This window comes from Erythranthe guttata, chromosome 14 (genome assembly GCF_056151865.1).
Source record: "Erythranthe guttata isolate IM_541 chromosome 14, IM_541, whole genome shotgun sequence".
Taxonomy (NCBI): Eukaryota; Viridiplantae; Streptophyta; class Magnoliopsida; order Lamiales; family Phrymaceae; genus Erythranthe; species Erythranthe guttata.
Window position 1 is genome coordinate 8,403,016 of NC_142546.1, and position 17,498 is coordinate 8,420,513.

General features: G+C 35.3%; 3 protein-coding genes and 1 long non-coding RNA gene across 6 annotated transcripts; 2 read left to right on the forward strand and 2 right to left on the reverse strand.

Annotated features, from left to right (window-relative positions):
• Nucleotides 1–53: 53 nt before the first annotated feature.
• Nucleotides 54–3,091, reverse strand: LOC105951997 (uncharacterized). The gene has a single exon (XM_012975494.2). The coding sequence runs from the start codon at nt 2,928–2,930 to the stop codon at nt 237–239; it is 2,694 nt and encodes an 897-aa protein (XP_012830948.2). The 5' UTR covers nt 2,931–3,091; the 3' UTR covers nt 54–236.
• Nucleotides 3,092–6,345: 3,254 nt separating this feature from the next.
• On the forward strand, nt 6,346–8,118 carry LOC148765103 (uncharacterized). Its single transcript, XM_088812662.1, has 3 exons — nt 6,346–7,782; nt 7,861–7,920; nt 8,059–8,118. The coding sequence occupies exons 1-3, from the start codon at nt 6,346–6,348 to the stop codon at nt 8,116–8,118; spliced, it is 1,557 nt and encodes a 518-aa protein (XP_088668788.1).
• A 1,229-nt stretch (nt 8,119–9,347) lies between these two features.
• LOC105967874 (uncharacterized) lies at nt 9,348–10,306 on the reverse strand. The gene is made up of 3 exons (XM_088812663.1): nt 9,773–10,306; nt 9,542–9,688; nt 9,348–9,356 (listed from the first exon to the last, which is right to left on the reverse strand). The coding sequence occupies exons 1-3, from the start codon at nt 9,869–9,871 to the stop codon at nt 9,348–9,350; spliced, it is 255 nt and encodes an 84-aa protein (XP_088668789.1). The 5' UTR covers nt 9,872–10,306.
• LOC148765104 (uncharacterized) lies at nt 10,303–16,052 on the forward strand. Of its 3 annotated transcripts, XR_016029833.1 has the most exons (10): nt 10,303–10,626; nt 10,748–10,773; nt 11,364–11,451; nt 11,561–11,754; nt 11,856–11,957; nt 12,533–12,670; nt 12,921–13,525; nt 13,654–13,714; nt 14,982–15,050; nt 15,820–16,052. It is a non-coding gene; the product is annotated as an uncharacterized LOC148765104 (long non-coding RNA). The 3 variants fall into 3 exon arrangements; XR_016029834.1 differs by lacking the exons at nt 11,561–11,754; nt 11,856–11,957; nt 12,533–12,670; nt 12,921–13,525; nt 13,654–13,714; XR_016029832.1 differs by lacking the exons at nt 11,561–11,754; nt 11,856–11,957; nt 12,533–12,670; ... (1 more) ...; nt 13,654–13,714; nt 15,820–16,052 and having other exon boundaries at nt 14,982–15,179.
• Nucleotides 16,053–17,498: the final 1,446 nt, after the last annotated feature.

Consider the following 17,498-nt stretch of genomic DNA (forward strand, 5'->3'; position numbering starts at 1 on the left):
ATAAATAGGATTGTAATAGTTAGCATTAGGGAATGTGAGTTCATTCCTACAAATGGCGTAATATTTATTTATATATTAATATGTAAATAAATGATTACATAATAGGGGATTTAATTTAGTTCCCGCCTACAAAAATTACAAAATCAATATTTGTTGATTTTTTTTTTATTTTTTTTTTCTCTGGGTAATGGGCAGAAAATAGAAATACAAAAAAAATGTAGAAAATATTATGCTCCTTAATAGCCCGGAATAGCTGGCGGCGGTGGAGATGCGTAATTGGCGCCGAAGATGCCTGGGAAATTGATCGGAGGGAAAACGTAAGGAGGTGGGGATAGTTGAAGTGCTGGTGGTGGTGGTGAGGAGACAGGCGGTGGTGGGGAGAAGACTGGTGGTGGTGGCGAGTTGGTTGGTGGTGGTGGTGGTGATGAAATTGGTGGTGGCGGAGGTGAATTGACTGGTGGTGGTGGTGAATTGACTGGTGGTGGTGGTGGTGAGTGAACTGGTGGTGGCGGTGAGTAGACTGGTGGTGGTGGTGGTGATGAGACAGGTGGGGGTGGTGGTGAGAAAACTGGTGGGGGAGGTGAATTGACAGGTGGTGGTGGTGAGAAAACTGGCGGTGGTGGTGAGAAAACTGGTGGCGGTGGTGAATTGACAGGTGTTGGTGGTGGCGGTGAGAAAACTGGTGGTGGAGGTGAGAAAACCGGTGGCGGTGGTGAATTGACAGGTGTTGGTGGTGGTGGTGAGGAAACTGGTGGTGGTGGTGAGGAAACTGGTGGTGGTGGTGAGAAAACTGGTGGCGGTGGTGAATTGACAGGTGGTGGTGGTGAGGAAACTAGTGGTGGAGGGGGTGAATTGGCAGGTACTGATGGTGGTGGTGAATTAACCACCGGTGATGATGAGGGAACCGGTTGCGGCGAGGAACTTGATGACTTGCCGGTGGGTGGTGGTGATGAAGTTTGTGATGAAGGAGGTGAGTTATTAGAGGATTGTGGTGGTGACTTGACAGCTGGCGGTGGTGATGAATTTTCTGATGCCGGAGGTGAGTTGTTAGAGGACTGTGGTGGCGGCGGCGAAGAAGTTTGTGATGATGGAGGTGAGTTAGTAGAGGATTGTGGTGGTGGAGTGGAAACCGGTGGCTTGACAGTGGGTGATGGCGACGGATTTTTAGATGGTGGTGGTGGTGAGGAAACTGGCGATCTGAAAACTGCCGGTGGTGGAGGGGAGGGAGTGAATGATGGTGTTGGCTGCGATTTCCCTGTCGGTGGAACACCATTCAGTGGCTCAGGAGCGGGAGCCGAGGGCTTCGAAGGCTTCTGAACCGGAGACGGGACTCCACCGCTCTTCGGTGCCGCCGGAGTTGGTGGTGCTTTCGATGTACTTGGTGGTGTTCCAGCTGGAGCTTGAGCTTGACTGGAACCCTCCGGAACAGAGCCCTTTGTTGGTGGTGCCGTCGTAGGAGGCGAAACGGAGCCCTTTGACGGTTGTGGTTGCGGTTGCGTCTTCGTGGGAGCCGGAACGACATTCTTTGGTGGTACGCCGCCGCCAGTGGAAGGGGGCATTGCGGCCTTCGGAGGCTGGCTCCATGGAGAAGGAGTCGGTGTGGTCTTCGAGGCCTTTGGTGACGGAGCGTCGGACTTTGGTTGTTTCCGGTGTGATGGCGTTGGCTTCGGAGACGGAGAAACCTTTGGTGTCTTTGGAGATGGAGAAGCCTTTGGACTTGGGGTGATTACTGGTTCGCCCTTGGGGTTTGGAGAATCCCCCTTGGGTGGGGTCGGCTTAGGCGAGTCGCCGTCAGTTGGGCGGCGGCAGCCGGCCCCGCAATCAACCTTCTCGCTCAACACCGATCGGCACTCCTTATCTGACCTCTGATCCGCCTCATTGGCAAAACAATTCTCCTCGTCCTCCACCGAAAGACCCGGAAAGGCATTACGGAAGCACTCTGGATCTCGATTGTCGAAATAATTGTATGAGTACGTAAAATTCTTCAAACCCGGCAAACTGCAAACGCTCTCCGGCACCTTGCTCCTCAACTTGTTCTTCGCAATATTAATAATCTCCAAACTCTGAAGATACTCCAACCCTCGAGGCAAATCCCCCACCAACTTGTTGTTGCTAACATCGAAAACCGTGGTGGTGTTCAACAACGTGATCTCCTCCGGCAGACACCCAGTGAGGATGTTGTCGGCGGCGATGAACTCGTCGAGCTTCCCGGCCATGTTTCCGATGCTGGACGGAATGCATCCGGTGATATTGTTGTCCGCGATCACCACCACCGATGCCGGAGAGTTCCCGAAATTCTCCGGGATCGTCGATCGGAACCGGTTGCTATTCAAGAAAATCGCGTCGAGGTCCTTATCGAACAGCTTCGAGGGCAGTTCGCCCTCGAAGTCGTTGTACCTAAGGTCAAGGTACTTGAGCTCAGGCAGCGACAAGACGACCTCGGGGAAACGCCCGACGAATCTGTTGTTGCTGACGTCCAGCTCGTATAGAATCTTGAGCTTCTTGATACTCTCGGGTATCACACCGCAGAAGCGGTTGGAGTTGAGATGGAGGAGGCTGATGTCGGTCAGGTCGCCGATCTCTTCGGGCAGGTGCCCGGCGATATCGGCGTGGTTCAGGTCGACGCCGGCCACCACCGTGACGGTGGGGTCGTCGAGCGCCTGCTCACAAAAGACGCCCTTGTACGCGCACACGTCGGGGCCCACCCAGTTCCCCGTGAAGTTGTAGGGGTCTGAGTAGATGGCACCCTTCCATGCCTGGAGGGCGGTGTAAGCCGCCCTCAGCCTGGGATTGGGGAAAGAAGACGATAAACCGATTTCGAATGCGGCGTTTCCGAGAGTTAGGTGGTTGTTGTTATGGAGCGAAACGTGGGAGAAGGAAGGGGAGATGAGGAGGGAGAGGAAGAGGAGAAAGCAGCCAAAGGGCTTCATTTTTTTAAAAAAATTTTTTTTGTTTTTAATTTTTATTTTTTTGGTTGAAACTCCTCGGGACAAAAATGCCCAAGGCTGCTTATGGCATAATCATGCAAAGGTGGGAATGAGGGCTGTTTTATAATGATAGAGAAGAGTGTTGTTTTTGAAGATGATTTGCATGGTGGGATGAAGGGGGTTATTTATTGCATGAGAATGTGGGATTTTTTTATGGTCAATTGGAATTCTAACACAGAAATTTAGGAGGCTTGGCTTGTTTTTCGCATGTTTTTTGTTTTTGTTTTTGTGTGAATGGATGGGAATAGAATGTGGTGAAAATGGATGGTGAATTGAGTTTTTGTGTTTAACTGAGGTAAAGTCTATTTACGAAAAAAAACTCGTTGTTTACAAACTACATCCAATCTCCTGCAATTTGTAAATTTTTACACCCAAACCCCCTATAAAAGGGGTGTTAATGTAAAACGTCTACAAATTACAGGGATGATTGTAATCATGAAAACATAAGGATTTTTTTGTACATAGACCTTTACTTCAAGGGCGGTTGTAATTTACTCATCTAAATATTGTTATTGTATTCCCGTAATGAAATACTAATAATTTAGGCATTTAGAAATACGATATATAAATCACCAAATATGGACCGTGGTAAATTTTGATTATACACTATTTCAAAATGAATATTTCATCCCAAATCCTTTAAAATATTAATTAATTAGTTCTAGTCCATGCTTGATTTATATGGTACATAAATGGTGGAAATTCTATGCATCAGGTTATTAACACAGGGTAATTGTTTTACACATAATCACAGACACTAATATGTATATATCCTTAGAAAATTGTTATTTAACCATATTTATAGTTAATAAATAATACCTGGTGTAAATAGTCCGATGTACTAAGGGCTCGTTCGGTTACCTATATTGGATTAGATTGGATTACATGAGATTAGATTAACTCCCTACTGACTAATTAATTATTTAGTTAGTAACATGTTCGGTATCTTAGATTAGATTTTCTATTAAATTTGTTAAAATCGGTTATTATATATGAATTGTCTATAAAACCAAGTAGGTTACAATAATAAAATATGAATTTAAGGACAAAATTGTCTTTTTCCTTTTTAGTCACCCCTATTAAATTAATCTCAGGGGGAGGGGTGCTACTAATTAAAAGAAATAGTAGCATTTAATAGCGGGCTTTGATTTTAGTAGCGGGTTTGAAAAAGTGTGAATCTTACCAACCGAACATGCTATTAGCCCCTACTATTTAGTCAGTAGAACCTTATAGCGGTAACCGAACGAGCCCTAATATATTAACTTTCTCATAAATTGTTTGTAGGGTTTTTTAACATGAAATTGGTTCTGTAATTGACCTACCCAATGCATATTACACATAAAAGAGTCGAAATTACATCAAAACATCGAAGCCCAACCCTTCTTCAAGCTTGATTTCGAATTTTTGAATTTTCTTTTTTGCTATTTGCAGTTTTGGTGGGTTTTTTGATTTTTTTGAAAAGTTTTGGGGGATTTTGTGAAAAACCGCAAATAGCAATTTGTAACCGTAAATAGCATTTCATAATATTTATTGGTTCTTTATATGGTCAAGTAAAACTACTACTTTTTACTTACAGACGAGACAAAGACAAGTTTTACGAGTCAACTCTTTTTTTTTTTTCTTTTTTTTTTCCTTTTTTAATCTTTATATATAAAAGAAAGGTTTTGCCCCGAAATCCTAATCCCATTTTTGTGAAATCTTTGTAACTCTAAGGTTATTTTAGGTAAGTCATGCATAAATGATTCATACACATTCTTATTTTCAATTTGTCCGTTTTAAAAGACAGTTTTTGTTTTTGTTTCCTTTATTTTCTCCTCTTTTATAGCCCACGTTATTTTATTTGTTTGAATTTTTTTTCCACCACTTACTTTTATCTCCTTTTTTATAGCACCACTTTTTCATATTTGTATTCTTTTCTTCTCCGTCATTAATTTCCGTCTCGTAAGCACACGTATTTAGGTAAGTTATTTTTTTTCCTTTATCCTCATTATTTTGAAATTTATTTTTAACCACTTTTCCTAATTTCTTGCACACGTTCTCTTAGTTTTTTTTTTTTCATTTTTCTTTTTTTCTTCTTCTTTTCTTTTTATCTGTTCTACCATTTATTTTTATTTTTTTATCTCAATCATAAAAAAAAGAGTAAAAAGCAGTTTACCCCCTAAACTATAGCCCGTTTTGCACTTTACCCCCCAAACAAAATTTTTTTGCACGTTTTTACCTAAACTTCGGTTTTCGTTGCACGGTGCCTTAAAAAGGGAATATTCAGGGCATTTTTGCCGGAATCCCACACACGTGCCTTTCACGTGATTTTTCCAAGGGTAAAACCGTCTCATCACTTAAAAATTAAACAAGGGCTGTATTTCGGTTTTCTTTCACCGACTCGATTAACACTTCAATATTTTTCTGAAATTATCCCCCTTTCGTTTTTCTAGGGTTTTTAGTTGAAAATCTTTCCTCTCACAATTTCTTCTGATTTTGACGCGTTGGTTGCTCGAAATGGTCTGGAAATTAAGGAAAGGCAATGAAGAAATTCCTCCAGCACGATTTGCTCCAGAATATGGTAAGTTACTAAAATAATTATCAATCTCTGTTGTGCTTATTTGTTTTATGAAATCGATGACAAAGTTCATTTTTTATTCATAATGTTTCTGTTTTTTACTCAAAATGCTTCAGAATATGTGTTTAAAATATGAAAAAGTATGGATCCCAAAAACATTGTTCCCTTTATTGAAGTATACTTGTTTATTTTCCCCACTATCATTTCTGGTATTTTTTTATTCTTGACTGTAATTTTCTATTCATATTAATGCAGGTCCTAATAGTGATTATTTTACTATTAGAATGTACCATTCTGGTAAAATTGTTGAGTTAAATGGCAGATATTATGTGGATGGCAAAGTTGATTATTTTGATTGGTGTCATGAAGATGAAATGTCTGTGTTAGAATTAAATGAAATGGCTAAAGAGTTAGGATTGAATGATGTGGTTCATTTTCTGCACAATAGGGGTATGCCACATGACTGCAATTATGTTTCAAAGTTAGAGCATGATATTGATACAATGTGTTTAGTGAATTTTGCTGATGATGAAAGAGTCACTGAAATATATGTTCAGCATGAATCTTCTGTACAATTGAGTGCAAATGAATCTGATATAAATACTGGGAATGAACCTTTTGGGGGTACTGAGAATGAGCATGTTGGGGGTACTGGAAATGAACCATTAGATTTGAGTGATGGTTTAATTGATATGAATGATAGTGATGGTAGTGATGGCCAATCAGTTGGGGAGGATTCTGATCACTCTGATTTTCTAGCTGATAGTGATTTTTATGATTCTGATGATGATATCCAGTATGATGACAAAGAAAAAAGCCACTGAGTTGAACACTGGCTCAAGTGTTGAACAATATGCCTTAATGTGGAGGTATGCTGCAGAAGTGGTTAAAACTAATCCTGGCACCACAATTAGGATTAAAACTAAACCTGTTGGGGATGGGAATGAAATGAGATTTAAAAGAGTTTATCTGTGTTGGGGGGCTTTAAAGGAAGGGTTTCTGTCAAGGTGTAGGCCTATTATCTTTTTGGATGGATGCCACTTGAAAACATCATATGGTGGTGTCCTATTGTGTGCTGTAGGGATAGATGCTAACAATGGTATTTATCCATTTGCATATGCAGTAGTTGAAAAGGAGAAAAAAGATAGTTGGTTGTGGTTTATTGAATTGTTGAAAACAGACTTGAACATTGAGAATAGTGGTTTGTGGACTGTGATGAGTGATAAACAGAAGGGGCTCATTGATGCTGTAGAGTTGTTGCTGCCATTTTCAGAGCATAGATTCTGTGTGATTCACTTATACAGTAACTTTAAGTTGTCACATAGAGGCTTAGCTCTGAAAAATATTTTGTGGAAAGCTGCCAGAGCTTCTAGGATTGTGGATTTTGAAAGGGTGATGAGGGAACTGGGTGAGAAGGACAAATCAGCCTTCAAATGGCTTGCTAAGAGGCCTGCAGCACATTGGTCTAGGTCTTATTTCAACACAAACTCCAAGTGTGATGTGTTACTGAACAACATGTGTGAAAGTTTTAATGCAATGATTGGAAGGGCTAGGAGTTTACCTATCATTGACATGCTGGAAGCTATCAGAATGATCTTAATGAAGAGGATTCATCTGAAAAGAGACAATATGGCCAAATACAGTGGTGATATTTGTCCTAACATTCAGAGGCAGTTAGATGATTTGAAGAAGAAGTCTATGGACTACATAGCTCATTGGAATGGCAAGGATCAGTTTGAGGTGGAGAGCTGTTATGGGGAGAAGTTCAAAGTCCACCTTGGGGATAATAGCTGCAGCTGTAGAAGATGGCAACTAACTGGAATCCCATGTGCACATGTTATTTCAAGCATGTATTTCATGGGATACACACCTGAGGATTATGTTGAAGGCTGGTACAAGAAAGACAAATACATGGCAATCTACAGTCACTTGATGAATGCTATGGAGGGTAATGAGTCTTGGCCTAATTCTGGCAAAAGTAAACTACTTCCTCCAGACATTGAGAGCATGCCAGGTAGACCAAAGATGCACAATAGAAGAAAACAGCCAGGTGAAGGGTCCAGGGATATACCAGCTCCTGTTTGCAAGAACATAACAACAATTGGAAAGTTGGGGAGGCAAGGAGTGATAATGACTTGCAGTTTGTGTCACCAGAAGAAACATAATGCAAGAGGTTGTCCATTAAGGCAACCAAGTGAGCAAGGCACCACTAGTGGTGCTGCAAATAACAAAAGAAAGGTACATGTCTATGGTTTTTGTTTATAATCTTATTTCTATTGTAAGGTTCTTATGTTCTTTTCTTTTGTGAATTTGCAGAGGAAGCAATCAAAGAAGGGCAAGGAAAAAATACCCAATCAAGTGTCTGAAACACCAGTGGTTAGTATAAGAACATTAATCATTTTTTTGTATCTCTGAGTATGAACTATATTTTCATTAGTGTATATGAAATAATAGCTTTAATGAATTTTTGATAAATGTGAGTATGAATTATATTCTATATTTTGATAATTGCAGATGAATGATGATACCTTGAACCAACCAATGGGAGGAGCTTTCCAGGAATGCGAAATGTAATTGCCGGCGGTGGTGATTTTGGAGAGCTGACTTTTCTAATGGGAGCTAGCCAAACTTCCAATCTTTTTTGACAAATCCTGTATGGAAGACAAATTAACCAAATTAATAGAAGCAATTGGGCTGTGAATGATATCATTTCTTTTTCTCCAAATAAGATCAAAAGTAACTGCAACGAAAACAAGGAATTCTTTTCTCATAAGCTCAGAAGAGAATAGTTTTCCATTTTTCTTATGAACAAGTTCAAGCCACATTTTAATTGGTTCATTTCTAAAAGGCTCAATACGAAAGTTCCATTTAAAGATGAACCAAAGATGGGCAAAAAACGGGCATTTAAGAAAAAGATGGTCAATAGATTCAACCTCAGATCTACACAAAGATCAAAGGATATTAGAAGCAGGAAAAAAAGAATTTAACTTGGCAGAAGTCGGGAGGGCATCGTTAATAATTTTCCATAACAATAATTTGTGTCTATTATGTAAGTTAGCACTCCAGAGGCTTTTCAAAGGAAAAAGGTAAGGGCGAGAATGAGAAAAACGAAGGGAGTTATCAGTGAGATAAACACTTTTAACAGAAAAGTTCCCTGACATGGAGGGAGCGGCTTTTGGGGGTGGGAACAAGGAGAAATATTAATCTTAATAATCTCAGTAACCACTTCAGGAGTAAAAGTCTCATTGGGTTATTTCATTACTATGCATAAGTTCTTTAGTAATCAATTCAAAAAAACTTCAAGAGTGCCAAGAACACCTAGTAGCCAGCTATCACAAACAACTGTAAACAGCACCCTTTCAGCAAGTCTACAAAGTGAACTGCACCACCACATTTCCAGAAAATTTTTGTTAAAAAATTTGTAATTCAAGATAGTTGTAATGCTGGCAACTCCTTTTTGTTTTGGTATTTGCTATTTTGGTATTGTTAGTCTGTCTTTTTTGAAAATTGTATTTCAGAAGTTTTTTTGGAAGTTTTTTTGGAAGTCTTTTTGAGAACTGTATTGAAGACAACTTTTTTGTTTTGATATTAATGAAGAAGTTGATTATCTAATAGTTTGTTGTGAATATGTTTATGCTTGTTGTGAATAACATCACAGTACATTGGTACATTTATTTATGTTTGTTCTTACATTGACAAACCAAATCACAATAGCCATTGACTTCATTACATAAAGAGTACATTAAGATGAATAAACCACATCACAATAGCCATTGATTTCATTACATAAAGATGAAATTACACTACACAATCTGTTTTTGAAAAACAGAGACACAAGAACAATAGAACACAACTCACTACATAAAAAATCAAAAACTCCAAAATATCTTAATCTCAAGAACACAGATTTTCAAGATATAGAAATAAATATTTTAATTTCAAGAACACAGACATATTATATAAGGAGATACACAAACAACCATGAGATTATCACTACAATCCACAGGCACTTTTCTCTTGAACTCTTCTTCATCAACTCCTCTTCACGCATGTTAATTTTCCGAAGCAGCCCAGGAATAATTTGACGAGATCTGTCACACATCGGGGGATCAATCCACACAAAGTAGTTACAGCCTCGAATTTTCTGAAGAAAAAAAAATTCAACATAATAATTAGTAGTTAATTATCTATAATTATAAACAACATAACAAGATCAAAACAACCATACCTTGTAGTTATCACATGTCGAAAATCTCCTTCCTGGATTTAAATCAGTCCAGGAAGTTCCTGTGACTACCCTTCTCGAACAATAACACGTTGCTTCCATTCTCTCACAGATTGCTTTCGTCTGTGAGAGACGACAGGAAAAAAAAAAAAAAGACAATAATTTCTAAGTGATTTTCGTCTGTGAGAGAAGACAAAAAAACGGATGGGAAGAGGGCTATAAGATTTGGAGCACAGCAGGTATAAAGAAGAAGGAGAAGCTCTTAATTTTGGAGGGAAAATTGGACAAACGGGAGAGGAAAAGGGGGGAAATACAGCCCTAGGTTAGTTTTTAAGTGATGAGACGGTTTTACCCTTAGAAAAATCACGTGAAATGCACATGTGTGGGATTCCGGCAAAAATGCCCGGAATATTCCCCTTTTAAGGCACCGTGCAACGAAAACCGAAGTTTAGGTAAAAACGTGCAAATTTTTTTTGTTTGGGGGGTAAAGTGCAAAACGGGCTATAGTTTAGGGGGTAAACTGCTTTTTACTCTAAAAAAAAATTGTTTTGTCACTGCTTCTTTATTTCTCATCCCCATTCATTTTTTTTTATTTTTTTTTTTCTTTTTTGCTGATATTTGTTCATAACGTATGCCTTACTTTTCAAATTTGCACGGATATTTCACCTGTTAATTGTTTATGTTATTTTTTTTGGTTAGATGCGATCTTACATGATATTTATGTTTGTGTTTGTGTACTATGTGGATAATTAAGATGTCTGATTATTTTTTTTTTGTTGTAACATCAGATGTTATCTTTGTGGGGTTGCTTATTATCTACAGAAAATGAAGAAATAAATCGCTTCAGATGTAAAATGGTAAAGTTTTACGAATTTCCGTTTTTCTGATAATTTGTCTCTCTACATATTCGTTAATTTATGTGTTTCTGACAATTTGGTGGAATTTCGATGAAAAGGGTTTTCTTGATTTTATGTGCAGGAGGTCAACTTGAAACCATCAAGAAGGTAATGTCTATCATTTTTTTTGGGATCAATTTCTTAATCTCCTACTTTGTATATATTCTAATTTTTCTTTTAATTTTGAATTTAAATTACTGGGCGTTGTATTGAGTGTGATGAAGTTTTCTGTAGGTTTAAATTAATTTTTGCTTAATATGAATTTTAAAATAACAGAAGAATATTACTTATGTTACAATTTTTTTGATGTTCTTTATTAAGATAAATTATTTGAGAAATGATTTTTCCCAATATTAGATAAAATGTTTCTAATTGTTATTGGTGAATTTGATTGAGAGTGCATGGTCTGCATGCAAAAAAAATATTTGCAAGAAGCCTGCCGAAGCAAAGCATCCAAGGCTCATCACTTAAATGCATATTTAATTTTTTTCATCAATATTTAGTATGTTTAAATTTGTTAGTTCAACTTATTCGACAACTTCTCACTCTCTAATAACTCTGACGTTTTCACCCACCGTTGTGTGTTCTCCTTATTCTTCTTCTCCACTATCATCGACCGTGTCCTGCAATTTGTCATGGCTTATGAATTAATTTTTTTTTTCTTTTTTTATTCTTCGACCTTGCGCCGCAATTATTAGGATTTTGTTTGCTGCCCAGTGAAATCTGAAATTTTGCTGCCGAAGAATTCGAAGTGCCTCCTCAAACCAGTGCCATAATCATTAAACGGTATTCAAGAAGAAAAAAAAAACTTTATTTTTCTTATTTTCTTAGTTTTGATTTTTTTTCTTATGATATTATTGAACTGAATTTTTTTGTCAAAAAATTTATGTAGCAGGATCTCTTATGTTCTTTTTATGTTTAACGTTAAATGATGAGCTATCATCGATATGAATTCTTGGTCTACTGCAATTTGACAATAGGATACTTCAATTATGCGTTAGAAATTACAATGAAATATGTTCAGTTACGATTGATGTTGTTTCAGTCAGTTGGAAACCGCCTTCTCCCACGATGTTGTAAAATTTAATGGTATGTCCGTGTTTTATTTGCTTAAATCACTTACCGTGTGGCTACTTTGGGGGCATTAATTTAATTAAGTGATTACATTATGTGACGTGGTTTTTTTCCAGATTCCAAACTACAGACATTGCAGAATTTTGATGTGTTGTTTTAAACGTGTGTTGTTCGATTCATTTTATTTGGACGGGGAAAAAATCTTCTCCTATCTGTTTGTAAATGCGCCTTTTCCAGCTTTTTGTTTTCATCTTATCATTTTCTCGAATTTAAATTTTCATTTGCCATTAGATTATTCCTTTAGTACTACTACTTCTTAGTGAAGCCGAATTATTTTGCAATTATGTAACTACATTATCTCATTATTTCAAAATAATATTGACGTTAAGAGTTAAAATCTATTTTGTGAATAAAGTGTATTGCAGTTCTAGATCTTGCTACAACACATTCTGTTTTGGTAAAAAACATAGTCCCAATTTTCATGTTTCGTTGGTTTTTATATTTTTTTGTTTGTTGATGAATACCCATTTCATTGTAATATGCGTAATATATTGGTCGAGCAAGTGACGCCTTCTAATTTTTTCTTTTAGTTCGATGAAAATTTCGGCAAAAAAAATTTTACAATTTATATTTTCATGAAATATTCACAGTTGTCTATTTTTCTCAAATGGCGTTCAATTCCACTGTTTTACGTTTTCTCGAGATGGTTCATTTTATTAATTTCTGTTTTTTTAGGCCTTAAGAGCGTAAAATCAGTGTTTCGTTATTTGTTAACTGCTTGATTCCACTGCAGCTTTTATTCATTTCCAATTGTCCGACGCGAAGTAGTAGGAGGAAGCAAGTTTATTCAGGTTTCACCTTCTGAACTTCCGCCTCTTCTCCCCTGTATCTGCCACCATCCACCTCTGAAAGTCGAAGCAGTTTTCTCCAGGTAAACAAACATGTATTCCCATTAATATTAGTTGCAATAAAATATTTTAAAGAAATGTGTCTATGAAAGTTTGAAGAACTTTTACCCATAAATAATAATAATAATAATAATAATAATAATAATAATAATAATAATAATAATAATAATAATAAAAGCAGTTTTTCGTATGTTCTTAATTCCGTTTTCTTTCCCTTCTCCTTTCCTCCTTTCTCTCCACGTTAATTCAATTCTCTTGACGGTTTCTCAACAGCCTGGTGTGAGTTTTTGTATTAATATTATACTTTGTTCCGTTTCTTCGGCCACGTTACAAGGTAAGTTTTCTTTTCTTTTGTAAGTTAATTATTTGAAATTATTCTGCTTCATCGTCTGCATTGTCACCCACTTTCTTCTCTGTTATTCTTATTCTTTCTCTCCACTTCATACGGACATCAATTTTCCAATTGTGGTTTTCCAGAAATATGATTTTACAAGAGAAGGAAAAAAATCAGCTTGCTCGAGTTAATCCATAGAATATGAAGTTGGTGGTGATTGATCGGTTTTTCTGGCATGTGCATATTTTTATTAGTGTAGTTTCTTTGTTTTTTTTTTGACAATTAATTAGTGTAGTTTCAATTCTACATGAATTATTTAGGATATTGTCTATGGTTATTTTAAGCATTATTTGATTATAATTTTTTTTTCTTTTTTCATATGTTGAAATATAAATTTTGCAAAAATAAAATTCTTCAATTCCATGTTCGATGTATTTTTTTTTTCTGTCCACTATTGAGGAGTGATTTTTTTTGTTAAATTTAAGTTGCAAAACATTACGTCTCGCAGTAAGAATATGATGTCTGTCACTGTTCTTTTGTGATGGTAATTCCTTTCCTTTGAATTCATTTATGATGTTTCGTGTGCATGTGTTTGGTGGAATTTGGTATGGATCTATTGCTATTTTAATGAGATGTTTTTTTTTTCTTCTTTTTTTCTTTATGAATTCAAAGATGATTCGGTTCAAAAAGGTCGTTGCCTCCATAACTTGATGCTAGGGAGCTAAACAACGAGGTATGTTGTAAAATGAGGTATTTGTATATTGTCTTTTTTATAATTATTTTCGCTGGTAATTTTTTTTAATAAATGTTCTTGCGTATTATTAATTTTTTTCCCGTTCTGTTTATTGACACTTTAAATTTTCTAGCGTATAGATGAGAGTATCATAAATAACCTTTAACGACATTCTCTCAATTTTGCAAATTTTTATGTGGATAGCCGGATTTCTGTATATATCTTTTTATTTTGTTTTTTCAGATTTGATTAGTTTCGTTTTTTGTTCTCAGTATATTTTGAACGACCAAATTGTTTTCAACATGTAATTTTTTGTGAAAATAGTAATATTTTGTCTTCATTGTTTTCTCTGCATAATCTGTTGTTCGGCGTGTATAATTCTCGACGTATGAAATCTGTACATAAGACTAAGAATGCAGACCCTGAAGGGTTTTTGTCAAATAACCCTAAGAGCAATCACCTCTGCTACTGCTACTGCTAGCTGATCATGATTTTTTTACACTCAAGGCTCCTCAAACTAATTGTATGGCTTCTCTGGAAGTTCACTATTATCTAATAATACGTATTTTTAGAAAACACACAAGAAATAATTGCTTCATATTATTCGCTCTGTTGTTGCGTCCTGGAACATCAATTTTTAGAATTTGATATTGTCTTTCTATGAAATTCAGTTTCAATCTATAATTGCTTTATTGCTTGATTAACTGAAATTGTGCAGACTGAAGGATTTTAGCGTGGGAATTTTTTTTTAAACTTTTTTTTTCATATAATTACCGTTATTATATTCGTTTTCATGGTTTCTTAATTTTTTTAGTTGTACGAATTTAATGTATTTTGCTGGGATGACATGATTGACATTGGATTTTAATAGTTTATCAACAAGTGTGTGCAGTTCTGGGGTTTAGTCCTAGATTGAACTAATATTTTGCTTATTGTGTGACTAAAATTATGTTCGATGAGTTGGTTATGAATTTCTGGATGGCTGTTTGCAATTACAATATCTATACACACTTTTGTAGTATGACATTTTTTGGGTTTTTTACCGACTTAAACAAAGTGAAATTTGTAGACGACTCATTAAAGCCTTTTTGTTGGTACAAAGTTCTGATTTATTGATTGCATCAAGTAAACAAATTTCAAAGTTTGATTGCCTACAATGGTGTTCTTCCATATTATTGTTGTTATTATTCTTAGTAATTTGCCTTTTGAGCTTAATATTTATCGTTATTTTGTTTTTTGACTTGATAGTTCTATATTTTTTGTTCAGGTGCAGTAGCACCATGGCAATCTCAACGAAGCTGTAAATGCACATTTCAGAGAGAGGGATCGGAGAATGGTAGTAATATATCATGTCATTTTTAAATGTTTCTTTCTTCTTTGATATAAAATATTTCTATTTTGTGCAATCATTAATTCTGTAACTCTGCATTTTATATGCCATTTTCTTTTCTTTCTCTGTGTCCGAGGTCATGAGGCATTTTTTACTACTCAAGATGATATTACGCAGACAACCTTCTTCATTATGACCCTTTGCTATAGATTTGGGTCATTTCTACTCATATAAACGGAATAATTTTTGTTCACACACAGTTGCAACGAATTACGAAAATTCACCCTCCATTACGAATTCCGTTAAGCCTTTCTACCTTTTTTTTTTCCTTTCCTAGAGTAAATTTGTTTCTCAATAATTTTATTGTTTCAATTTTCAATCTTCTGCCACTTTTTTTTAATTTTTTTTTTAATTTTTTATTATTTATTATTTGTGGAAAAGATGAGTAGCGATCAAAATAAAAGGATTTTCATACTGAAGATTTCAAACACACAAATTTAGAGCATGTAATTTACGAGATTTATAAGGACAGACTAAGCTTTGAAGAATTATACAGTTTCTTTGCTATTATGCAGACTTCAATTTGGTGCTATGTTTTGGTTTGGTGTACTACTATTGTATGTGTCTATGTGATGTTAGTTATTAAGTTATTAGTTGAAATGAAACTTAGCTTAATATTAGGTAGGATTATTTTCGTTAAAATTTTGTTGGTACGGATATGCTAATTATTGCATTTAAAAGTTGAATTGTGTGCTTGATGTGTGTTGCTTAACAGGCGAATCCCATGAAGTTGGTGGTATAGTTGAAAATGCAGAAGAAATGTGCTTCTTGAATATTTGGGTGACAAATTGTAAATAAAATGAAAATCTCATTTTAAGAAAAATAAAATAAAAAATTTGGCATAACTAAGTTGTGTAATCCTTAATTAGGGTATGTGTAATAGATCAATGATCATGTTATTTTTTTCAATTCATTAATCTATTTCATTAAATAAAAAAGAAGAAAAGAAAAATCCATGTCGTTCAATTTGTTATTTTATTTTTAACTTAAAGCTTTAAAACATACCATATTTTCAAACATCACATTCTTGAGTCTTGAAAACATGTTGGTACTCTAATGTTTTCATTTTTTTTTTTACATGTTATATAAGTTTATTAATTCAACTACTGTAAGAGCTTTTTTAGCAACTCTTTTTTTTTTCTTTTTTTTTTCTTTTAATCTTTGCCGGTGGAGCTTCAAGCTCCATTAGGTAGCATTGTTATTTGTATATATTTATTTTTGGCTGAGATTACAATAATCTTATACTCACATTTCGTTCAGAAAGACAAGAAAGTCTAAGGAAGAAGATGATCCAGAAAGAATGTTGGTCAATTTTACTTTGAAGATCACCAATATAGATTACTCTTTAACAATTTTTTTGTCTTACAGTTGGAAAAAAGAATTACTTTTAATCATAGTATTGAAGAAAGTGGTCAGTTATTTAGGAGAAAATGGTGAGTTATTTTGCTAAACTCATTTAAACTATTGCATGCAAAAACAGAGTTAAGATTGTTGGTGCCGTGATCAAAGATCTGCAGAGGAAAATTGCCATCAATGCAACTTCTCTTTGTCTGTTCTTTTCAATACAAAAATCAAGTTTTGTAATTACTCTATAATTTATTTATTTTTTGTTTTTCTACAGCAGTCCATGGATTGTCGGAATGGCTCCCGGTGAATTTTTGTTGTCAAACATCCAATTTTTTTTTAACTCATTCACTATTTTATGCGATATTTGCATTTAATATACGTTTATTTTATCTTCGTAATTTTATCGAAAATATTATCTTCATATATATATTACACTTTTCCTTTTGTAAGATCGACGTCTATTGTTAAATGTAACACCAAAAGATTCTCCCTTTTTTATTCTCAGTATATAGATTGTAAAAAAATTATTTCTAAAATAGATATATACATTATGGTTGCAATTAGAGAGGTTTTTACATTTTTTTTTATCGTCTTAGTTTTGAACACGATTTTTATTAATTTTTTTTATAGTAAATGATCTTATTAATTTTGTTTATGTTATTTTATTTAATCATTTACTTAGTTGTGTTTATTTTGGTTATTTTAAGTATTCGGCCGTGCAACGCACGGGCAAAGTACTAGTTTGTATAAAAGTAAAGTGATTAAATTATGAGCGGATCCCCGATATTTAATATAAATCGGATTTCACTAATTTATTTGACATGTGACACTCTTTAGTCTTATGTCTTAATAAATTACTCTGATTATAATTAGGGTAATAGGGGTTATGGATTATGCTGGTTTTTTTTTTTTTTTTCTAATTATTAGAATCTTAATTATGTATTTAAACTATTTATGTGTTAATCATCATATATCATCCGATTTTCCTATTAAAACAGGTCATCCGGTCTAAATTTGCACCCAAAACTAAAAGCCGCAAATTAAAAA

Coding starts and splice junctions, on each gene's coding strand:
- LOC148765103 (XM_088812662.1), top strand. CDS start 6,346: ATGACAAAGAAAAAAGCCACTGAGTTGAACACTGGCTCAAGTGTTGAA. Junction 7,783..7,860: donor CTGCAAATAACAAAAGAAAG/GTACATGTCTAT, acceptor GTGAATTTGCAG/AGGAAGCAATCAAAGAAGGG. Junction 7,921..8,058: donor AAGTGTCTGAAACACCAGTG/GTTAGTATAAGA, acceptor TGATAATTGCAG/ATGAATGATGATACCTTGAA.
- LOC105951997 (XM_012975494.2), bottom strand. CDS start 2,930: ATGAAGCCCTTTGGCTGCTTTCTCCTCTTCCTCTCCCTCCTCATCTCC.
- LOC105967874 (XM_088812663.1), bottom strand. CDS start 9,871: ATGGAAGCAACGTGTTATTGTTCGAGAAGGGTAGTCACAGGAACTTCC. Junction 9,689..9,772: donor CGACATGTGATAACTACAAG/GTATGGTTGTTT, acceptor TTTTTTCTTCAG/AAAATTCGAGGCTGTAACTA.